The 25,318-nt window shown below is 42.7% G+C and overlaps 1 protein-coding gene across 1 annotated transcript in view; it reads right to left on the reverse strand.

The window, feature by feature from the left end:
- The window catches only part of LOC121269669 (high affinity cGMP-specific 3',5'-cyclic phosphodiesterase 9A), an 86,426-nt gene that overhangs the window by 1,156 nt on the left and 59,952 nt on the right, over window positions 1-25,318 (reverse strand). The window contains exons 10-17 of the mRNA XM_041174462.1: window positions 24,997-25,083; window positions 20,977-21,081; window positions 19,251-19,333; window positions 15,120-15,276; window positions 11,766-11,879; window positions 11,110-11,214; window positions 7,649-7,777; window positions 4,666-4,761 (exon numbers count right to left, since the gene is read on the reverse strand). Of these exons, the coding sequence (XP_041030396.1) occupies window positions 4,666-4,761; window positions 7,649-7,777; window positions 11,110-11,214; window positions 11,766-11,879; window positions 15,120-15,276; window positions 19,251-19,333; window positions 20,977-21,081; window positions 24,997-25,083 (876 nt within the window). The remainder of the gene's footprint in view (window positions 1-4,665; window positions 4,762-7,648; window positions 7,778-11,109; window positions 11,215-11,765; window positions 11,880-15,119; window positions 15,277-19,250; window positions 19,334-20,976; window positions 21,082-24,996; window positions 25,084-25,318) is intronic.

The raw sequence follows: 25,318 nt of genomic DNA on the forward strand, positions 1-25,318 counted from the left end.
TGAGGATTGAAGTCCGTGGTTCTGATTTCTCAAAGGAGTTTAGTGAAGTGTAGTATAAGGTGTGTATGGGGTGGTCAGATAGAGGTAGTATCATTGTATTTTTAGTCAGCTGCATCCTACTTGTAGGATGGACTGGAATCACTGGTCTTCATCTACACCCAACTCTCACTGCTGGCTCCAAGCACCACATCCTGGCACACCATCTCAGCTGATGGGCAAAATGTAGTGAGGGGAGAACTAGTGAACATGATATCACCCGGGCAGACGTTGTTCTTGACAAAGGGCGGAAGGATTCCATGCGGCTCAAATGACCATCATGTCCTGCACCATATTATGTGGACTATGGTTGTTGGTATACCAGCAACGGATAAAATAGCAAGGGGAGGAGGGTCCCTTCAAGCCTTGGTTAGCAACCCTCCTAGGAGGGGGAAACTCTGAATCCAAACCGACAGTTTGGAAACCTCACTGCCGCTGCCTTAGACTGCTGGGCCATGATAGATGAGCTCCAGGCTTAAAGGGTAGGGCCAGTCAATGCAAACTATTCCCCACCTTAAAGCTCCACTGCATAGCCAGGAAGGAAAAAATAAGTCCACCCCGACTGCAACTCAGCAAGAAAGTTCTGTAGTGATGGGAAAGGGGTGAAAACTGCCAGTGCAAGATGACACTGGCAGCTGCAGTTCCAATCCTGCATACAGGTGGCTCAGAATACTGTACATTTTGATGATGACCTAGAGGTGAAATCATCACCTGGTTGTACCCTGAGTGACCAAGCAGCCTTTTTGATAGGCAACACTGCTTGCTCCTGAATTGGAGAGGGGCTTAGAAAAGCTGGCCTAGACAAATGCTCAACTCTCAACCATCCAGTTGGCTTGCCACAGTCAACAGGCATCTCTTAATGCAGCCAAACTGCAACAGAGAAGAAACTGCAAATTCCTAACCTCACTTCAAAAGGTGAGAAAAGAAAAAAAGCATGCAGCACCCTTCAACGTAAACTGAGGAACATCCATAACGACTGGTGGATCGTACTTGTGGGAAAAAGTCAACTACACGCTGATACTGAAGCTTTTATGAAGCACTAAAATGAAGAGCGTCGATGGCAAGTCACCACTTACTGACAAGGAACCAGTCCTGGATCGCTGGTCGAAGCATTTTGAAACACTCCTCAGCATCAAGTGCACAGTGTATGATACTGCCATCAACCATCAAAGAAGAACTGGATGACAGCCCAACTCTAGAAGACACATGACCACCATAAATTAGATGGAGAGCAACAAAGTCCCCGGAGTTGATGGAATTCCACCTGAAGCCTTGAACCATGGTGGCCTATATACTAAGCTCCATGAGCTTTTCATGGCCTGCTGGGATCAAGGCAGGATTCCACAGGTTCTTCCAGATGCCATTATAATCACCTTGTACAAAAACAAAAGAGAAAAGTCAGACTGCTCCAACTACTGTGGGATCATCCTCCTTTCTGTTGCTGGGAAGATCCTGGCTTGAATACTTATGAACAGGCTTGTGCCTACCATCATGGAAGAAAACCTTCCAGAGAGCCAGTGTGGTTTCAGAGCAAACAGGGGCACCACAAACAAATACAAGAAAAGTATCGTGAGCAAAGCAAAAGGCTTGTGTGTCACTTTTGTAGACCTCACCAAGGCATTCAACACCGTGAGTAGAGATGGACTTTGGAAAATCCTTGAAAAGCTTGGATGCCCACCCAAGTTCCTGGCCATGGTGAAACAGTTTTACGAAAATCAATATGGACAAGTCAAACAACCTCTCGAGTCCCTTCCAAATCTCCACTGGTGTGAAGCAGTGTGGATGTGTGCTGGTCCTAACCTTATCCACCACCTTCTTCAGCATGATGCTGCAGCAAGCAATAGAAGACTTTGAGAAGGGAGTTTACATACACTTCGAGGCAGATGGAGGTCTTTTCAACCTCAAGCATCTTCAGGCTCACACACAGACACAAGAAAAATTCATCCATTGACTTCTTTTTGCTGATGACTGCGCTCTCCTGACCTACAGTCAGTTAGGCCTGCAACGTATAACAACACATTTTTCCGAGGTGGCACAACTCTTCAGATTAAAAATCAGTCTTAAGAAAACTGAAGTCTTGCACCAGCCTTCACCCCAAGAAGAATATAGACCACCAAGCACTGTCATCGAGGGAACTGAGCTGAATGTCATCAAGCAATTTACCAATTTGGGGATTTTGTTTGATGCCGCCATGGACAAGGAAGTGGACAAAAGACTTTCAAAAACAAACAGCACATTAAACAGACTCTACAAACAAGTGTGGAGTAACCACAGCCTCAGAGCACAGACCAGACTCAAAGTGTACAAAGGCATAATCCTCACCACTCTTCTGTGTGACGCTGAGTCTTGGGTCCTATACTACCGTCTTGTACACCTTCTATCATCAGTGCTACCTCCGCAGCATCTTCAAGATCTGCTGGCAGGACCACATCACAAACATTGAAGTCCTAGAAACAGCCAACATCACCAGCATCAAGGCCATCCTTCTACAAAGTCAAGTGCGTTGGGCGTCTCACATTGCCCAGATGGTCGCCTGCCCAAGACTGTGTTGTACAGAGGGCTGACCATTGGTAAATGGAACAGAGGATCCTCGTGCAAACATTTCCACAGCTCCCTGAAGTCCTTCTCTGTATGCTACATTGACCATCACAAATGGGAAGCACAGGCCATTGATCATGATGCCCAAAGATGCCACATTGGGAGTGCTACAGATGCTTTGGGACTGAGTGAAGAGCTAGTATGAAAGAGTAAAGGAGAAGAAGGATAGATCCAATTGCCCCCAGCAGTGATTACACCTTCACTTGCTCTTGCTGTGGGAGAATCTGCCAGTCATGGATAGGGCTGACTAGCCACCAGTGGGCCTGCAACCAATGAGAAGAAAAACACACCTTCCAAAAAATCTTCATCTGTGAAGAAATGCCAAGAGCATAAGGGTTTGGCACATATAGGGTTAATGTGGAACTGAGTATGGTACCACCCACACAGTGATGTAAGAGAGCACATGGCCCACACCCAGGGTCAGTCTACTGTTGGACAGAGCTGTGTGTACCAGCAAGCAAGGAGACAGCTCCTAGCTTGAACCCTTAGTCAATAAAGACTTACAGTTAACCTACAAATGACTGCAATGATTTCTTCAGACCTACCAAACTGTAACCAACACCCTACAACATAAATATCACAAAATAGACTTGTTAGCAAAATTAAAACCTATTGGATTAAAGGGGCAGTGGCTATATGAATATGAAATTGGCTAAGTGGTAGAAAGCAGTGGTGAACAGTTGTTTTTCAGACAGGAGGCTCGTGAACAGTGGTGTTCCCCAGAGGTTAGAGTTGGGACCACTGCTCTCTTCAAAATATGTATATTATATATGGCATAATTTCAAAGTATGCAGAAATCAGAAATCCAGGAAACAGTGAGGAGAATAGTAACAGGTTTCAGGAGGATGTAGACAGACAGATAACATGGAAAACACATGGCAAATGCAATTGGACACACACATGGTAAATGCAACTGAACACAAAGAAATGATTCAATTCAGTTGAAGGAATAAGGAAAGACAAATTAAATGATACAATGTTAAAGGGAGGGCAGAAACAGCAAGACCTGGGGGGGTGTACGCACACAAGAAGATAGCAGGACAAGTTAAAAAGGCTGTTAAAAAGGTATGTGGGATCCATGGCTTTATAAATTGAGGTATAGAGTACAAAAGCAAGGAAGTTATGCTAATTAGGCATGAGGTGGAGTAGTGTGTCCAATCCTGGGCACCACTGTTAAGAGAGGATGTCAAGGTCTTGGGGAGGGTGCAGAGGAGACTCCCTGAAGACCCTTTCTGTGTGCCACATTGACCATCACCAGTAGGAAATGCAGGTCGTGGAATTGTACTAGGGATGATAGGCTTTAGTTACATGGAAAAACTAGAGAAACTGAGATTGTTCTCCAAAGAGCAAAGAAAGTTAATTGGCGATTTAAATGTTCAAAATCATGAAGGATTTCGATAGAGTAAATAAGGAAAAACTGCTTCTAGCGGCAGAAATGCCAATACCCAAAGGATACAGATTTAAGGTAATTGGCAAAAAAGAAGAGGCAACTTGGGAAAAAAACAATTATACTCAGTGAGTCCTTATGATCTGGAATGCACTGTCTGAAGGAATAGTAGAAGCAGCTTAGGTAGTAACTTTGAAAAGGAAATTGGATGAATGCTTGAAGGGGAGAAATCTGCAAGATCTGCAAGGCTATGGAGAAAAAACAGGGATGTAATTGTATAGCTCATTCAAAAGCCATAACAGGCACAATGGGCCAAATGGCACCCTTCTCTGCTGTATCATTCAAAGATTCCATGTTTGACAGTATCTGGTGACACTTCAAAAGTAGTTAATTGGCTTTCACATTCTGAGATGCCCTGAGGATGTAAAACAGGCTATATAATTGGAAGTCTTTCTTTTATGGAAAAAGCACTTTAGTTGGTCAGTGTCACCAATGCAATTTACAAGGGGGATTATTTCCCAGTTCCAAAGTGAAATTAAAACTATTATTTACATATGACGGCTGAGACAGGGCAACAAGCCATTTGAAGAGCTCAGATTGTAGGAAATTGCAATAACTACAGATTACTGACTGGATGCATTTACCTCATTCATTGCATCATCAATCTGTTTCAGCTCTTCGTAACGATCCCTAGAATCTCGCAGAGGCTGTACCATAGCTTCTTCAATCTGTGGGAATAACTAACAGCAAATATGTAATGATCATACAACTCCATTTTCAGTACAAGAGTGGCATGGTGGTCCTGTAATAATAATATGGTCAGGCACAAATTTCATGTGATGTATTATCCGCAGGGCAAACATTTAAGGTAATGAGTTTTAGGGAAATGTTTGTTTCTTGCATTCCCCCCACATTATATAGTCAGACATAGCAAACGTGAGATGGAGGATAAGACTTCCTTTACATTGCCTCCAAAATATGCCTTAGATCGAATATTAAAGGAGCACAACTTATTGTATCATTTCCCCTCCATCCCACATGACAAGAAAAAAAACTTTTGTGACCTCAGAATGTTTCAAAGTGCTTTCTGCCCATTGAAGTACTTTGTAATGCTCAGTGGCATCCCTAACTTTAATTGCCCCATCATTGGTGGCTGTACCTAGGCCATTAGCTCTGAAATTCCATCCCTAAAGCATTCCAACTCTCTTTCTTCCCCTTTAAAGTCTTTGGACATCTTCCCTAAGATCACCTTACGTGGTTTGAAGCCTATTTTTGCTTTACGATGCTCTTGTGAAGCACATTGGACATTCTATTATGTTAAAGGTACTTATATTATTGTTGTAGACTAACAGATCAATCAAATTATACATAGCAAGGGCCAATAATTGACTAAATAATTGTTTTAGTGCTGTTAGTAGGGGAATAAATGTTGGGCAGAGCATCAGGGGAATTTCCCTGCTTTTCTTCAAATCGTGCCATTGGATCTTTAATGTCCGCTCATTGGATACAGCCTTTGCTTAACATCTCAACTGAAAGCAACTCCGCGGTGCAGCTCTCCCTCAGCACTCTGCGGTGCAGCTCTCCCTCAGCACTCCACTGAAATCAGATCAGGTTTTGTGCTCAAATATCCAGGACTTGAACCACAATCGTATGATTAAAAAGTCAAGTGTACTATTGAACCAACCATAATACTTTTGATGTCTCTGAGTGGGGAGTCAAACTAATTGGTAATTTTGTGCAGTGAAACCCCAAGATTTAGGTTACAATCACCCAGTCTCTTTCACCTACAGCCCTTACATCCAGCAGCGGCAGGGTAGCAACTAAAGATGGTGATGACACATCCACCACGCTATCCAGCCTGCTAAGAGCAGAACTGTGACTATTTCTGAATCAAGGGAGCTTCTCTTGATCTCCTACCATAACTTCAGCAGAAAATTGACCTTATCTTCAAGGCTCTTTCTAGTCTTATGGTGAGAATTTGAGAGATCTCTCGTGGAAAAGTCTAGTTGTATACATAAAAGAAAGTGGCAGAGTGGGATAACAATCAGATTTGCCCAGGTTTGATTTATTGCTTGGCTTCTTGGATGTTTTGAGGGAAATAGGGGTGGTAGATTTTCTTCTGATGCTGAGTGGACTTCTGACATCAGCTACTTTGTTCATTTCAACATGAAAAATTCATAAACTAATTCAACCAATAGGCTTGAACATGTGTGTTTGGAATTAATGCAGGGGTGTCTTGATTTAGTGCTGTAATTTAACTGAAGATTGGCAAAATTCCCCCTGTGACACAAATGACTAAAAGCAGCCAGGCAGCTTCACCATGGATGTTACTAAATCCTATGGGAGATGGAAGCCTTTTAAAAATTCTACCCTGGAGTAATCTTTGATTTGATCAACCTTAGAGCAGGAGTGCAGTTCCCTGTGGATGTGGAACCTGGGCTCAAATTCAGCTCAGACTGATCGGACATCCTAAGTGATTTCAGTCCAGTTTCTGGTAGGCATGAGCCCACAACTAAAGCTAACTCTGATAAAGTGGCAATCTTAGTAGAGGCCACAGAATGAGTCATCTGAGAAACATACAAACTGGTACAGCTCTACCTTGCCCCAAAATACTTAGTAGCCAAAATAAATAGTCATCCAGTTCCCAGCCCTAACACTCCTCACCTTCACCTGATGAAAAGGATGAACACAAAAGCCATTAAACATAAAAACATTGGAACTGGAGTCAGCCATAAGGCCCCTTGAGCCTCCCCGCCAGTCAATAAGATCATGACTGATCTTTGACCTCAATTTCACCTTCCTGCTCAATCACAATATCCCTTATACAATAGCAAAATTCTGCGAATGCTGGTAATCGGAAATATAAACATAAAATGCTGGAAATGCTCAGCAGGTCAGGTAGCATCTGCAGCAAGAGAAACAGAGCTAGCATTTCAGGGTTCTGATGAAAGACCAGAAATGTTAACTTTGTTTCTCTCTCTACAGATGTTGCCAGACCTATTGAATATTTTCAGCATTTTGTGTTATTACTCCATAACCCCTGATTATCCTAGGGTTAAAAAATCTATGTTAGCCTTGAAAATACTCATTGATTGACCATCCATAGCCCCAGGGGTAGAGAATTCCAAAGACTCACATCCCTGACTGAAGAAATTCTTCCTCTCCTTATCCTGAGACTATGCCCCATAGTTCTAAAATCTCCAGACAGGGGAAACAACCTCTCAGCATTTACTCTGTCAAGCCCCCTCAGAATCTTAAATGTTACAATAAGATTACCTCTCATTCTTACAAACTCCATGACCGTAGACCCATTTTACTCAACCGCTCATCACAAGACAGCCCTTTCGCCTCAGGAATCAATCCGGTGAACCTTTGCTGCACCTCTCCAAGGCAAGTAATAAAGATAAAGAGACCTAAACTGTGCACAGTACTCCAGCTGTGATTTCACCAAAGCTCTATACAATTGTAGCAAGACCTCCTTACTCTTGCACTCCAGCCCCCTTACAAAAAAGCCCAAAATGCCATTTGCTTTCTGTGCCTGCATTGAAGAAAGGAAGAGATCTCTGATTTAGTTCTAAGATCAAAAGAGGAATTTTATTAATGGTACTGTATTAATTCTTAACTTACTTTCATCAGTGTTTCAAATGTTGGTATCAGAACAAACTTGATGAATCCAATCTGAGCTGTGGGCTTAGTAACTTTATCTCGATCCATGAATGGGGCTACTGGAAGGCCTTCAGATTTCTCCCTGTCACTCTGCAATTAAACACAGGTTAACCTTTGTTAAAGACGTATGTCTAGAACGAAAAGTATTTTTATTACTCTGTTTATAAAGAGGGGGGCATTTTAAGGATGAGCCTCAAGTCAACCCAAAGCCAACTAAATTCAACCCTAAAACCAACCAAACTCTAACCCAATGTGACCGGTAACCAAATCAATCTGAACTCATATCTCAATTTGAACCGCAGAATCACAGTAACTTTACAGTGCAGAAGGAGGTCATTCGGCCTACTGAGTCTGAACTGGCTCTCTGAAAGAGCATTCTACCTAGTCCCACTCCCCAGCCTTATCCCCGTAACCTTGTATATTCTTTCTTTTCAGATAGATTCTCTTTTGAATATCTCGATTGAACCTGCCTTCACCACCCTCTTAGGAAGTTCATTCCAGACTCCAACCACCCTCTGGGTGAAAAAAATTCTTCCTTATATCACCTTTTGCCAATTATTTTGAATCTCTGTCCTCTAGCTCTTGATGTCCTCTTGAGTCGGAACAGTTTGTCACTATTTAGCCTCAGGATCTTGAATACCTCTATCAAACCTCCTTTCAGCCTTGTTTTCTCTGAGGAAAACAGTCCCAACCTCTCCAATCTATCCTCATAGCTACAGTTCTTTATCCCTGGGATCATTCTTCTGAATCTCCTCTGTACTCTCTCCAATATCTTCACATCCTTTCTCAAATATGGCACCAGAACTGGACACAGTACTCCAGATGAGGCCTAATTAATATTGTAATCAAATTCAACATGACCTCCTTACTCTTGTACTTAATGCCCCCTTTTTATAAAACCTAAGATACTATATGCTTTATTAACTGCTTTCTCAATATGCCCTACCATCTTCAATGACTTATATTCATATACACCAACCTCTGTCTGTTCCTGTACCTACTTTAGCATTTCTCCTTTTATTTTATACGGTCCATATTCTTCCTGCCAAAATGAATCACCTCACACTTCTCTGCATTGAACCTCATCTGTCACTTGCTTGCCCAATCCATTAACTTGTCTATGTCCTTTAGAAATTCAAGACTACCCTCATCACAGTTGACAGTAGTCTCTAAACTTCGTATCATCTGCAAATTTTGAAATCATGCCGGCATACCACAATCTAGGTCATTAATATGACTCAGGAAGAGCAAGGATCCCAACACTGACCCCTGGGGAACTCCACTACAATCCTTCCTCCAATCTGAAAAACAACCATTTATCGCTACTCTCTGTTTCCTGTCACTCAGCCAATTCCTTCCCCAAGTGCCTCCTTTCCCTTTTATTCCATGAGCTAGAATTTTGTTCACAAGTCTATTGTGTGACACTGTACCAAGTTAATTTTTTGAAAATCCATATACACCACACTAGCAGCATTGCCCTTGTCAACCTTTTCTGTCACCCACTCAAAAAAACTCCAGCAAGTTGGTTAAACATAATTTTCCCTTAATGAATCCATGCTGGCTTTCCTTACTTATCCTGCACTTGCCTAAGTGACTATTGATTTTGTCCTGAACTATAGTTTCCAGAAGTTTCCCTGCCACGAAAGTCAAACTAGCTGGTCTATAGTTGTCGGCTTTATCCTTGCACCCATTTTTGAACAAAGATGTAACATTCCCAATTCTCCAGGTCTCTGGTACTGCCCCTGTGTCTAACTAAGACTGGAAGATTATCACTAGTGCCTCTGCAATTTCCACCCTCACTTCCCTCAGTACCCTTGGATGCATCTCATCCGGTTCTGGTACCTTATCTATTTTAAATAAAGATAGCCTTTCCAATGCCTACCTCCTCCTTCTTAATTGTAAATTGTTCAGGTGTACTAGTTACCTCCTATGACGACTTAAATCTTATCCCAAAACTTAGCTGAAACTCTAACGTAGACTCTAATATAAGCAAAACTGAAGCTCTTGTACAGACTTCATTTGGGCTCAGAGCCAAATCTGAACTTGAACTTGAAGTCAAAATATTAACTTCCCCTTGAACTCTAACCAAAGTTTCAAACCAATCTGAAAAACCAACTCAACTAGGTTTGGTCATTGTAAGGAGGTAGAGGTGCCAAAAACGGTCCAAATAAGGGGTAACAAGAATGTTTTCAAACAATGAGCTGGATTTTTAATTGTGCTGGGTTCCCCCACTCCCAGCAAAAAAAAAAGGCAGAGGTGATCTTGCCTCCACTCCAGTGGGTTGCCCTTTAGGGATCTATTGGCTGTCAGGCTGTTAATTGGCATAAAGCAGGACTTCTACCCGATCTCTGAGAGCTGCCAGAGAATCAAATGGCTGACGGCTGTCAGCTCTCTGGTCCCAGTCGTCCCAGCACATCCAGTCCACAACCATAAGGGGCCAGAGCTGGAGTTTAAGGTAAGTTGGGGGAATTCTCACTGGGGCCAGACCCTGATGAGGGGTGGTGAAGGGTATGGGGAGATCAGGGTAGACAGGCCAGAGGGATGGGAACCAGGGTGGGGAACACCTTGATGTTGGTGGGGGAGGGCGCACTCTGATAGGTCCAGAGGTCCTGTTAAGGAGGCAATCCCTCCCCCTTACCCACCCCCAACTCGCAGAGTGAAAACTGCTGGAAGAGACGCTTGGCGTGGGCCTTTCCTGCTGCTGGTAAAATTGTGGCAGGGTGAGCAAATAGGCAGCAGGCACAGTACTCATGGCATTTTTATGGGCCCTCCCCACCTGCCAACTGCCACCCAGGTGTGTGGGTGCATAAAATCCAGCCCAATGAAGCTTCAACACACAGTTAGAAATCATCTTACCAAAAGGAATTGTGGCAGACAGAGAGAAATAATTATTCAAATTTTAAAAGGATGTGGATTTAGGTTTAGATGAATTAGAATGTGAGGAAGTTCATACGAAGCATAAGCATCAGTATGAATCAGTTGTGTCAAATGGCTGGTTTCTGTTCTATAATTTCGGGTTAATTCTATGAAGACTAAATGTGGAGAAGCTGATTATGCTCATCCAATATAAGAGTCAGAGGATACGTACACATTAGGAATGTACTTTACAGAGTAGCCATTTTACATCAGTTTATGGAATGGGCTGACACTGAGTTTACTGAATATTGGCTTGATTGAAGTATTTGAAAAGACATTGATAGTTTACTTATTTAACACATAGTAGAGATCCTTGACACCAAGGCACCCCTGAAATGACTCAGCCAACATGGTAAGACCAGATGGATTTCAAAACAATTTTGTAACAGACATTTAAATGAATTATTTTATTTGAAGAATGTAAAGTGTTTAAAACAAAATGCCAGAGAGTGTAATAAAAACTACAGTTTTACTACCGTTTGCAACCATTACTTTGTGTCTTTCACCTGTGTAAAGTATTCTTCAAGCAAGCAGTCAACCCAAGGATCTGCCACTTCTGTTGGCCGCACTTCATTGGAAATATCACAGCATTTGATAAGAAGCATTTTCAGCTTGGAAAAAGAAGGAACAATGCTTTTTTAAGTGAGTTCATACATTTCTGCTTTGGCACAATCTGAGACCATTATTAGCCTTCAACAGTCTTTCCTTTCTGCCAACTTTCAGCTTTCCAAACTTGCCTTAGGTCTTGGCACCAGGAGCACAGTATTTTAAAGTTATACTCAATATACTCAATTTTTCCCTTTATAACAGGGCCAATATCAATAATTAAGCCATATTTTTACAAGCATCCAACTGTGGCCTACTTTTGCTGCTCAAGTATTGAGCATTGGGAAGGCCAATGATAAGGAAAATCGTAGCATAAAAATTTCCTCCACCAGCTCCAATATCACAGCCTCCAACATCAGAAAAGGAAGAGATTCCATTCCAAATAGACCCTGGCAGAAATTCATGACAGCATATTCTAGTGCTATCAATATTTCACCTAATCTGCAGCACTGACTGACTCTGGGACTATACTAAGGGAGGCTACACTTGTAGACAGTAACTCTTAACTTGCACTCAAAAATGGTCATTCATTAATCTGAATGTTTGTTTTACTTACACTTATTTTGTGTTCTTCATTCAAGAAGTCAAAGGTGGCTACTTTTGGTTTGAATGAATCCAGTATCTCTCCATGTCGAGCCATGTCTGTTGCTAGGATGAGTGTAATAATTCCCTTTTGGAAAGGCAGGAGAATGGTCAGAAAGTGTTAGAAAACATAAGTCTGGCCTTTCTCAACTGTGATCGTGTCATAATGAAGAGCCTCTGATGCAATAAGTTATTAATGGGCAGGAACATTTGTATATAAAACCAGGAGTAGGGCACTCAACCCTTCAAGCTTACTGTACCATTAATTAGACCACATCTGATCTGTGCCTCAACTCCATTTATATGTCTTTCATCCATCCTTCGGTAACCTTCTAGCAAAACTCTCTCCCAATCCTGACAGCTCCAACTAACACAGTTATTTCAGAACGAGTTCCCAGTTTCCACTATTCCTGTTTATGATATGCTTTCTGAATTAACTCCTAGATCACAGAATCATAGTGAAAAAGAGGCCCTTCGGCCCATCAAGTCTGCACCGACACGTGAGAAACACCTGACCTACCTACCTAATCCTATTTACCAGTACTTGGCCCATAGCCTTGAATGTTATGACGTGCCAAGTGCTCATCCAGGTACTTTTTAAAGGATGTGAGGCAACTCACCTCCACCACCCTCCCAAGCAGTGCATTCCAGACTGCCACCACCCTCTGGGTAAAAAAGTTTTTCCTCACATTCCCCCTAAACCTCCTGCCCCTCACCTTGAACTTATGCCCCCTTGTGACTGACCCTTCAACTAAGGTGAACAACTGCTCCCTATCCAACCTGTCCATGCCCCTCATAATCTTGTACACCTTGATCAGGTCGCCCGCTCAGTCTTCTCTGCTCCAACGAAAGCAATCCAAGTCTATCCAACCTCTCTTCATAACTTAAATGTTTCATCCCAGGCAACATCTTGGTGAATCTCCTCTGCACCCCCTCCAGTGCAATCACATCCTTCCTTTAATGTGGCGACCAGAACTGCACACAGTACTCCAGCTATGGCCTCACCAAGGTTCTATACAACTCCAACATGACCTCCCTACCTCTGTAATCTATGCCTTGATATGCCTTTTTCACCACCCCACTAACAGGCCCCTCCACCTTCAGAGATCTATGGACACACACACATCCCTTTGTTCCTCAGAACTTCCTAGTGTCATGCCGTTCATTGAATACTTCCTTGTCAAATTACTCCTTCCAAAGTGTATCATCTCACACTTTTCAGGGTTAAATTCCATATGCCACTTATCTGCCCATTTGACCATCCCGTCTATATCTTCCTGTAGCCCAAGACACTCAACCTCACTGTTAACCACCCGGCCAATCTTTGTGTCATCCACAAACTTACTAATTCTGCCCCCCACATAGTCATCTATGTCGTTTATATAAATGACATATAATAGGGGACCCACCACAGATCCCTGTGGCACACCACTGGGCACTGGCTTCCAGTCACTAAAGCATCCTTCTGTCACCACCCACTGCCTCCTACAACTAAGCCAATTTTGAATCCACCTTATCAAATTATCCTGTATCCCATGTGCATTTGCCTTCTTTAAAAGTCTCCCATGTGGGACCTTATCAAAGGCTTTGCTGAAATCCATATAAACTACACCAACGGCACTACCCTCATCTACACACCTGGTCACCTCCTCAAAAAGTTCAATCAAATTAGATGGTCTGGCTTTAACAGTAGGCCTAGGACTCTAGCTTGGTTTGGCTTGCCACGGTCTGAGTGTAACTGTGCAAATCAAAGCATATCTTAGACCAAGTTGAGCTTTGCTCAGATTGCTTGGTTCAGTAGTACAACACTTGGCTCTGAGTCTGAATGCCGTAGGTTCAAAATTTCAGGTGAAATGCTGAGGGAATGCTACATTGTTGTGCTGATGTCTTTCAGATGAAATGTTAAACTGAGGCCTGATTTGGCTATTTGTGTAGGTGCGAAGGATCCTGTTTCACTTTTGCAGAGAAGCACCAGGGGTTCTTTCAGAATTCTGGTCAGCGTTCCTCCCTCAATTAAAACCATCAAAAATTCATTCATCCCATTGTTGCTTGTGGAGAAATTAGGTGCCACACTTGCTTACAAAGTGGTAATAATCACACTTCAAAAGCAATTGATTAGCTGTAAAATGCTTGGAGTTATCCTGAGATTATCAAATTCAATGCAAGGCTTCTCTTTTCAAATTGACAGAAACAGGACACCAAAGTGCTCTGCAATATACTGATCGATACCAGGATAACACATTGTGCCAGACCACGTTATCACACAGAATCACAGGATCTTTACAGTGCAGAAGGCGGCCATTAGGACCTTCGAATCTGCACTGGCTCTATGAAAGAGCATTTTACCTAGTCCCACACCCCTGCCTCATTCTCATAACTTTGCACATTCTCTCTTTTCAGATAGCAATCCAATTCCCTTTTGAATACCTCAATACATCACCCTCTCAGACTTATCTAGAACAATTGTGCAGTATCCGCCTGATCTAGAACTAATCATTACATTATTTGGCATCGCACTTACCTAGAACATGGCAAAACCTAGCATACTGCATTACAGTATGCAGCATCACACAATATTTTAAACCAAACAATATTTAGACAATACATTATACAACATTCCATCCAATTACTTTTTAAAGTTGAGCAACTATGTAAAAAGGCCAAGGCCTAGAGTGTAGCAAATGAGCATATTTGAAAAAGGTAAACAAAGACAGGATAAACCAAACCAAAACAAAAACAGAATTACCTGGAAAAACTCAGCAGGTCTGGCAGCATCGGCGGAGAAGAAAAGAGTTGACGTTTCGAGTCCTCATGACCCTTCGTTCTGTCGAAGGGTCATGAGGACTCGAAACGTCAACTCTTTTCTTCTCCGCCGATGCTGCCAGACCTGCTGAGTTTTTCCAGGTAATTCTGTTTTTGTTTTGGATTTCCAGCATCCGCAGTTTTTTTGTTTTTTTAAACCAAACCAAACTTGGATTTGATAAAGAGTGAGAGTATGCTGCACCAGATCTCACTGAACTAGAGCATGTGTGTTATTTTACATAGTATCATAAACAACACAGGTATCGGGAACATTCATTTAAAAAGCAGTAATGAATTCAAGTAACCAATGAATGTTCAGCAACTAAATAATGAAAAAGTCATGAAGTAAATTACAGATGCGTGGAAACACATTGAATGAAACTAGATAAAATTATGTAAAGAAAAATAACTGGAAATGTGAGTTTGGTTAGAAGGACTTTCAAGAAGTGAGCTCATCTGTTGCCTTCAGATGTTGGTGGGGATGCAGTAAATTTCCAGTAGATCATTAAACGCTATGACCACTGACCTTTCTAATCTGTTTAAAGACCTCCGGATCCACATTAGCGAAGATATTGCATTCTGGCTGAGAGAGAATCTGGAAGGCGACGGCACAGTGATGATTCTCCAGAGGGGAAATGTCATTGTATCGGACAGCAAGCTCAGTGCGGGCATTAATTTGGTATCTGAACAACATTTGGAAAGCAGACACCTCACTCAAGGCTTCACAATCTGATCTAGGTTATGTCTCAAACATAGTCTAAACAATCCTAAATTCCAGAGTGAACATTTAAAATGCATCTGATTTGTATCTTTGATTTGGTATCCCCAAATATATTCACAATGTGGAACACAGTGTTCAATCCACACAATGCCTCTGCGTAATACACTGCACAATTCATGTAGCTCGCCATGTAGGTGTGAAGAGAAAAGCCAAGACTATAGAGCAGAGCAGCAATTTGTGTAAAAATCCAGCAGATTGTATCAGGTAGGGACAGAGAGTTTAACTATGATAATAGGACAATAAACAAAGGTCACAATGAAGAAAAATGGCAAAAAAAGTTAAAATTAAATGTGCAAAGCATTTGTAACTTTTTTAAAATATCCATTCATGGTATGTGGGCTTTGCTGGCTTGGCCAGCGTTTATTGCCCATCCCTAATTGAGAGTCACATGTGGGGCCAGACCAGGTAAGGATGGCAGATTTCCTTCCCTAAAGGACATTAGTAAACCAACTGGACTTTTATGACAATTGGCAATGGTTTCATGGTTATCATCAGACTTTTAATTACGGATTTTTAAAGTTGAATTCAAATTAAAATCAAACAATACACTATGCCACCGCCTCCCCCATAGATAGATAGATGAATACATAGATAGATGAATTAATGGCACAAATAGAGATAAGTGGGTTTGATCTAGTAGCCATTTCTGAGTTGTGGTTGCAAGGTGATCAAAGTTGGGAACTAAATAATCCAGGATAATTGACTTATAGAAAAGCTGGGCAGAACAGAAAAGGGGATGAGGTAGCTGTGATAATAAAGGATAACAAAGGGTGAAAGGATCTGAGCTCAGAAAATCAGTATGTAGAAGCAGTGTAGCTGGAGCTAAGAAATAAATAAGCATCCAAAACTCCGGTGGGATTAGTTTATATGCTCTCTAAAAGTAATCATAATGTTGGACAGACTGTAATTCAGGAAATTAGAGGAGCATGTAACAAGGGCAAGCAATAATCCTGGGGGGCATTAATCTTCATATAAATTGGGCAAACTAAATTAACAAAAGTGCTCAGAGAAAGAGTTCATGGCATGTATTTGAGACAATTTTCTAGAGAAAAATGTTCTAGAAAACAAGATATTTTAGATCTAAGATTGTGTAATGAAGGCAGGGTTAATACTGATATTATATTAAAGAATCCCCTGGAGAAGGATGATCATAATATGATAAGCTTTCATATTAAGATTGAGAGTAATGTGGTTAAGTCCAAAACTAGGGCCTTAAATTTAAACAATGTCAGTTATGAGCAGTCAATTGGCTGACGTAGATTAGGAAATTAGATTAAAAGCTATGACAGTAAATAAGCAATTAAATAATTTCAGTAAAATAATTCATCATTCTCAACAAATATATATTCCTTTCAGGAGTAAAAACTCCACTGGAAAAGTAGGACAGTGACAGCTGATTAGAGAAATTTAAAAAAGAGCATTACAATTTTGGCAAAGAGTGGGTTTTAAAATTAGCAAAGGAAAGCCAGGAAAGAGAAAATAGGATGATAGCAAATTAGCAAGAATATTAAAACAAATTTAAGGGCTTTTACAAGTATGAAAAAAGGAAGATATTAGTGAAGATAGCTGTAAACAAATATTTTGTATCTGTCTTCACAGCAAAAGACACAAAGAACACACCAGAATGTGTGGGGAAGCAAAATTCTAGTGAGAATAAGGAACTTAAAAATAATTAATATTACTAATGAAAAAGTACTGGAGAAATTAATGGGACTAAAAGCTTAAAAACCTACATTCTAGTGTTTTAAATGAGGTAACTGTAGAGAACATAGATGCAGTGGTTTAGATCTTCCAGAATTTGCTACATTCTGAAGAAAACAGAGAACTATATGCCAGTTAACCTGACATGAGTAATAGGGAAAATGCCAGAAACTATTATTAAGGACCTGGTAACCGGGCATTAAGAAAATCACAATATGATTAGGCAAATTCCAAATGGTTTTATGAAAAGGATATCATATTTCACAAATCTATTAGCGTTTTTTGAAGTTGTAATCAGTAGGGTAGATAAGGAGGAATCAGTAGATGTAATATATTTGGATTTTGAGAGGGAGTTGATAGGGAGACAAGATTAGGACTCATGGGATTGGGGTTAATATATTAGCATGGATTGAGGGTTAGTTAATGGACGGACACAGAATAAGAATTAACAGGATATTTTCAGGCTGGTAGGGAGTAACTCGTGGAATGCTGCAAGGATCAGTGCTTGGGCCTCATCTATTTATAATCTATGTCAACAACTTATCTGAGGCGGCCAAGTGCATTATATCTAAGTTTGCTGATGATACAAAGCTCAGTGGGAAAGTAAGCTATGAGAAGAATGCAAATAAGCTACATATGATTAAGCAAAAAAGAGTATAATGTGGAGAAATGTGAAATCATCCACTTTGGTAGGAAGAATGGAAAAACAGAAGATTTCTTAAAAGATAAGATGCTAGTTGGTATTCGTATGTAGATAATGTTGGTAAGCAAAGGGTTTTGGGTGTCCTTGTACACAAATCACAAAGTTAACATCCAGGTACAGCAAGCAATTAGGAAGGTAAATGGTATGTTAGCCTTTACTGCACGGGGGTTGGAGTATTAGAGTAAGGAAATCTTGCTGCAATTATGTCAGGCTTTTGAGAGGTCACACCAGAAGCAGTGTATAGTTTTGGTCTCCTTATCCAAGATTGATTCCTGGGATGAGTTGGCTATCCTATGAAGGGAGATTGAGTTTTGGAAGAATGAGAGATGATCTCACTTAAATATATAAAATTCTTAGAGTGCTTGACAGGGTAGATGCTGAGCAGCTGTTTCCCCTGGCTGGAGAGTCTAGGACTAGAGTTCATAGTCTCAGGATAAGGGCACGCCACTTTGGATTGAGATGAGGAGACATTTCTTCCCTTTAAAGGTTGTGAATCTTTGGAACTTCCTATCTCCAGAGGCTGTGGGTGCTCAGTTGTTCAGTATATTCAAGACTGGGATTGATAGATTTTTGGGCTCTAAAGAAATCAGAAGATATGGGGATACGGCGAGAAAGTGGAGTAGATGCAATGTTCAGCCATGACACTATTGAATAGCACTGCAGATTCGAGGACCCACTCCTGTTCATTTTTCTTACGCTCTTTTGATAACACTGTGCGGCACACACAGCGCCCTGCGTGACGCGGCGCGCGGCACACACAGCGCCCGGCGTGACGCGGCGCGCGGCACACACAGCGCCCGGCGTGACGCGGCGCGCGGCACACACAGCGCCCGGCGTGACGCGGCGCGCGGCACACACAGCGCCCGGCGTGACGCGGCGCGCGGCACACACAGCGCCCGGCGTGACGCGGCGCGCGGCACACACAGCGGCCGGCGTGACGCGGCGCGCGGCACACACAGCGGCCGGCGTGACGCGGCGCGCGGCACACACAGCGGCCGGCGTGACGCGGCGCGCGGCACACACAGCGGCCGGCGTGACGCGGCGCGCGGCACACACAGCGGCCGGCGTGACGCGGCGCGCGGCACACACAGCGGCCGGCGTGACGCGGCGCGCGGCACACACAGCGGCCGGCGTGACGCGGCGCGCGGCACACACAGCGCCCTGCGTGACGCGGCGCGCGGCACACACAGCGCCCGGCGTGACGCGGCGCGCGGCACACACAGCGGCCGGCGTGACGCGGCGCGCGGCACACACAGCGGCCGGCGTGACGCGGCGCGCGGCACACACAGCGGCCGGCGTGACGCGGCGCGCGGCACACACAGCGGCCGGCGTGACACACTGTGCAGTACACGGGGAGCTCCCTGCATAACACATTACTCGAGCTGTACAGTTTTCCTCATGTTAACAAGCAAATGCTAGACATCAATCTGCAGGCCAGTAGTTACAGATTGTTATTTTACAATCATACTCACGCATTGTTATATCCAGGGTGATCCAGGTCATGGCAGATAGCTCCAGTCATTAAGATCACCAAATCTGTCAGAGTGAGTTTCTCCTGTTCATGTACAACGAAAACAAGGTGATTCAGTTAATATTGAAAATTAGGAGCTCATTTTTTTCAACTCTGGAGGCTGGGTCCAATTCCAGCTCAGACACAGGGTTTGAAGGTTCCCTCTTTCTCAACATACTTAGAAGGGCATATACCATGAATTGATGTGGTGGTTTAAGTTGTTGGTACAATCAAAGCACAAGCCGCAACACTGGTACAAAAGAACATGCATCCATTGGACACATGCGCCATTCAACACATGCACCACTGATTATATGAGCCATTGGGCACACCTCCATTCAGCATGCATACAATTGGGGCACAGGCACCACTATGCACACAGGCAGACATGCACAGCTACTCAAAAGCTGTTTTTGTGACTGGCCGGGATTCTGCTGTCGGGGTTGCGGCGGGCCAGCCAAAGGTCCATTGATTTACAGCAGGATCCTGCAGACCGCTCTGATATTGGGAAAGGTCCATGTATGTCAACACAGGCAGATAAGCTAAGGGCCACCCATAGCTCGAATCTAGCTCGCCTGCGTGATTTGTTTCTGCCACATTTTAAAAGTAACTGAGTAAAAAGAAATGTAATTTCCTGACCACTAAATAATTCTGATCTCTAATCAGAAAGATGCAGCAATTATTCTTGGTGGCTTAAACAGCTACCTGTTGGTGTTTGTCACCAATGCCACCCTTGGAACACCACCTCATAATATATGACTTTATCTTCCGGTACAATCTTGCTTATATTAATATATTGCCTCCAGAAGCAGAACCATGACTATCTGGTTGTGTCCAACCCACTTCTGAGCAACATTGGAAATGGTCGCTAGGGCACCCACATTGCCAATCAAGGCCAGTCTGAAGTCTGATGCAGGTGCAACCCTCTGCTCTTCCTTTGTCTTCTATTATTCTAGGTGTTGCTTCTTTGAAGCTCAACAATAATGCACATTGTTAGACAGGATATAGAGTTTGTTGAACCAAAAATGCAGAGCTGCTTTGCTTCCAGCTGCTGAACACACTATATGCCAACGTCCATATCTGTTGGACCACAGTTAGTTTTATTTCTTGAGCCACTGCTCTCCACCTTATGTGGAGTTCAGACTGGAGCTTAACAAATTGAACTGTAGAAATGTCATAATAAAATTACTTAGGATTTACAGCACAGAAACAGGCCATTCAGCTCAAATGATCTGTGCTGGTGCTCATGCTGCACATGAGCCTCCCGCCAACTAACCCTGTCACCATGTCCCTCTATTCCTTTATCCTGCAGATATTTATCTATCTTCCCCTTAAATGCATTAACGTTATTTGCCTCCACCACTCCTTTTGGTAGCAAGTTCCATGTTCTTACCATTCTTTGGGTGAAGAAATTTCTCCTGAATTCCTTACTGTATTCATTGGTAACTATAAGCCAATAATTTGTTTGTCTTACTCAACCATGTCCACTACTTCACTTGAGCTTGGTAATGAAAAGGCTATTTCCCAAGTTAAGTTTAAAACTCCCATTACAAGTGCAAATATATACAAAGGGGGCCATATTCACCAAAGTTAGCCCTTACTCCTGAGCTTGTGACCAGGAGAGAGGGAATGCAATCACAGGGTGTAGTCATGATAGTATTCAATCTAGGCTTCAATTTTTCACCCACCTGAAGGTTGCACAGATGGATCATACCATACATCATCTGGGTCACACAGAAACAGTGTCGGAAATTGTGGAAAGGATTATTCCGGTAGTTCTCCTGAATGCTGAGCTGGAAGAACAACATTAAAAAGAGGTCCAATTACTACAAGTGGGAACAATTTTTGTCAATATTTCACCTGTCCTCTAAATCTAGATCTTTTGCTGGAGATATGGCTCCACAGGCATTGGTGCTCTGGCACCTCATCTAAATGGTCATCCTGCAGTCTAGACTTCTGAGTCTAGACTGTTAGCAAGGGTTTGTAAGAAAGGGAGGTAAAGGAGAAAGATAAAGAGAAAGAAAGAAAGAGGCGTTAGTGGTGATCTTTCAGGAATTACTGGAGTCAGGGAGGGTCCCAGAGGACCTGAAAATCGCTAATGTAACCCCACTGTTTAAGAAGGGAGTGAGGGAAAAGACGGGAAATTATAGGGCAATTAACCTGACCTCGGTTGTTGGTAAGATTTAGAGTCCATTATTAAGGATGAGATTTCAGAATACTTGGAAGTGCACGGTAAAATAGGGCAAAGTCAGCATGGTTTCATCAAGGGGAGGTCATGCCTGATAAATCTGTTAGAATTCTTTGAGGAGTTAACGAGTAGGTTAGACAAAGGAGAGCCAATGGATGTTATCTACTTGGACTTCCAGAAGGCCTTTGACAAGGTGCCGCACAGGAGGTACTCAGTAAGATAAGAGCCCAAGGTGTTAGAGGCAAGGTACTAACATGGATAGAAGATTGGCTGTCTGGCAGGAGGCAGAGAGTGGGGAAAAGGTGATCCTTCTCAGGATGGTGGCCGGTGACTAGTGGAGTTCTGCAGGGGTCAGTGTTGGGACCACAACTTTTCACTTTATACATTAATGATCTAGATGAAGGAACTGAGGGCATCCTGGCTAAGTTTGTAGATGATACAAAGATACGTGGAGGGACAGGTAGTATTGAGGAGGTGGGGAGGCGGCAGAAGGATTTAGACAGGTTAGGAGAATGGGCAAAGAAGTGGCAGATGGAATACAACGTGGGGAAGTGTGAGTTCATGCACTTTGGTAGGAAGAATTGAGGCATAGACTATTTTCTAAATGGGGAGAGAATTCAGAAATCTGGAGTGCAAAGGGACTTGGGAGTCCTAGTCCAGGATTCTCTTAAGGTTAACTTGCAGGTTGAGTTGGTAGTTAGGAAGGCAAATGCAATGTTGGCATTTATTTCGAGAGGACTAGAATATAAAAGCAGGGATGTGCTGTTGAGGCTTTATAAAGCTTTGGTCAGACCACATTTAGAATATTGTGAGCAATTTTGGGCCCTGTATTTCAGGAAGGATGTGCTGGAGAGGGTCCAGAGGAGGTTCACAAGAATGATCCCAGGAATGAAAGGCTTAACATATGAGGAACGTTTGAGGTCTCTGGGTCTATACTCGATGGAGTTTAGAAGGATGAGGGGGGCGGAATCTGATTGAAACTTACAGAATACTGAAAGACCTGGATAGAGTGGATGTGGGGAAGATGTTTCCATTAGTAGGAGAGACTAGGACCTGAGGGCACAGCTTCAGAGTAAAGGGAAGACCTTTTAGAACAGAGTTGAGGAGAAACTTCTTTAGCCAAAGAGTGGTGAATCTATGGAATTCATTGCCACAGAAGGCTGTGGAGGCCAGGTCATTGAGTGTATTTAAGACCGAGATAGATAGGTTCTTGATTGGTAAGGTTACAGGGAGAAGGCGGGAGAATGGGGTTGAGAAACTTATCAGCCATGATTGAATGGCAGAGCAGACTCGATGGGCCGAATGGCCTAATTTCTGCTGCTATGTCTTATGGTCTTATAAAGAATTTAGGGTGGGTTTGTTGGAGAGAGGCACTAATCATGGCCAACAAAGCAATTAAACAAAGAGAAAGGGATGCACAGCTACATATGGACACTACAAAGAATGTGTTGGGTGAAAAAGCCATGACCTAAAAAGAGATGCAGAGATAAGCAGATGAAGAGACAAACACATGAAAGAAACAGGTCAGTGGGAAACGTAGGCACAGCTTGTCTTACTGATCTGTCAGGAGCATCTGTCTGAAATACCTTCTCAGTTTAGTTCATCAAACATTGCGCGGTGAAGCCTGTTTATAATGGACATTTGCCATTGACTTCAACTATGCAGTTGACAGCCTGAATGATCCAGAACTGTCACTAGACGGTCAATACAGAGATGGGGCCTTCTGGTGTGGGTTGAGCTTTAAGACTAGTCAGCTTCCTTGACAGGTTAAATAGTAAATGCAATGCCCAGTGTGGTACTGAGAAAAATTCCCAACCCGCCCCTGGCAGGAAGGATATACTGACTTTCTAACAGAGGCTGGGATTTCTGTGAAAAGCAACAGGGAATTCAGGAATGTGCCAGACATGGAAAAGTGCAGCTTAGTGCCTCAAGCGAAGAACGATGCCTCTGACAATTCAGCTCTCCCTCAGTGTTGCACCAAATATCAGTCCAGATGGCAGCTTAGGTCCTAGGTTAGGCCTTGAACCCACACTGACTGACTCAGAGGTGAGAGCACTATTGACAGAGCAAAGCTGACCCCTGAAGGAGAAATGAAGCAACTAAAACCAGTTTTGTCTCCCTGAGATTCGATGCTAATTTGTTGTAAAATCCCAGAATGTGGCCAATGCTGGTTCTTTAACTAAAGAGAACTGTTATTTAAAAGTGGGATTGTTGGGATGCATGCAGCAAGCCTCGTCAGGCACTTATACATTCAAATATATCATAATGACCAAAGAACTGAGGGGTTCGGGGTTGGGGGTGGTGGGGTGTGTGGGCAGGGGGACGAGAAGCAATTCATTTATGCAGTCAGTTGTGGTGATCTGGAATGCACTGCCTGAAAGGGGTGATGAGAAAAGATTCAACAGTAAATTTCAAAATGGAATTGGAAATGTATTTGAAAAGGAAAGATTTTCAGGACTGTGGAGAAGGAGAAGACGAGTGGGACTAATTGAATAGTTCCATCAAAGAGCATGATGGACTGAATGGCTTCCTGTTGTGCTGTATCATTCTATAATTACCCCTATTTAAAATATTCAGTATTGAGGATGAGAATGTGAAAGTACAATCCAAGGAGAAGTTGTAGGTTAATTTTGCTTTAAACTGTACTACACTTGTAACGGAGTTAAGTGACACTCAGTGATGTATTCATGTATGGGGACCTTCTGGGTCAATGAATGTTAGAGCCGCTTGACTCTGTGGGCTCTGTGAAAAGCATCAGTGTTGGTTAGAAGATTATAAAAAATCTACAAGGGTATCTCCTTGAGAAATCTACAATATCTCTAAACAAACTTGGATAAACTGTTTCACCCCTTGGCAGCCTACATAACACAGATTGACCTTCAGTTTCACAGCGAATCTCCTGAAAGCCACTTCCTATAGCCTACAAAATGGTTTAGATGTTGATAAAGTTCCTTCTACTCTGAGTGGCTAATGATTCAAGTCTAGTGTGAAGGGAGCACCCCCTACTGTTCCAGTATGACATTTCTCCATTTCCTACATCAGTTGTATTGATGTGGCTGTCAGTTAGTTCCAAAATTCAAACACACCAGGGGCTGGTTTAAGATTTCATCTCATTTCACGTAGTCCCCCTCATAACCAACAGAACACCCGAAACATTAGCAATATGTTGGTCACGGAAATGAAAGACCAGCACATAGCCCAGTTTCCCTATTAGGAACATCATGAACTTCTCTAAACCACCCTATCAGCTTGTGTCTCATCAAAACATACTGAATGGAGTTTGAGTTCTGTGCACTGGTACGGATCTCTTCCAGCCCTTCAATCCTGTCAATGCAGGCGGGCAGCGTAACCATGTTCTCTGCTTACATTGTTCCATCGACGCAGAGTAATAATTAACTTTGTATGCAAGTTTTAATTATTGGAATGGGGAGACTTTTGTTAACTTTCATGAGTCTCTGGACCACCACCTGTTCCAAGCTGTGATATTGACCATCCTTTGCCTCAAGAGCAGCAAACTTACCAGCCAGCGTTTCAGTACGATGGGGTTCATGTTAAACTCTTCCACCAGTCCCAGATCATGGTACATGTACTCCAGACAGCTAAGCATCTGCCAGTGACGATAAAACAGTTACTCCAGGTTTGAACATGCTGTGTGCTAAATATGATGTGCTATCACTATTTATATTAAATTTTTCCACACCTGACATTTCAGTGGAGACATTCACCAATTTAAAGTTAAAACACCAATCAAAGGAATGACACACAAACACTTTTGTACGGCATACCCAGAAGTCGTCCTGCTGGTCAATCATTCTACCAATTTACCATATTAGGTTGTCTTC

The sequence above is a fragment of the Carcharodon carcharias genome, chromosome 25 (genome assembly GCF_017639515.1).
Source record: "Carcharodon carcharias isolate sCarCar2 chromosome 25, sCarCar2.pri, whole genome shotgun sequence".
NCBI classification, from domain to species: domain Eukaryota; kingdom Metazoa; phylum Chordata; class Chondrichthyes; order Lamniformes; family Lamnidae; genus Carcharodon; species Carcharodon carcharias.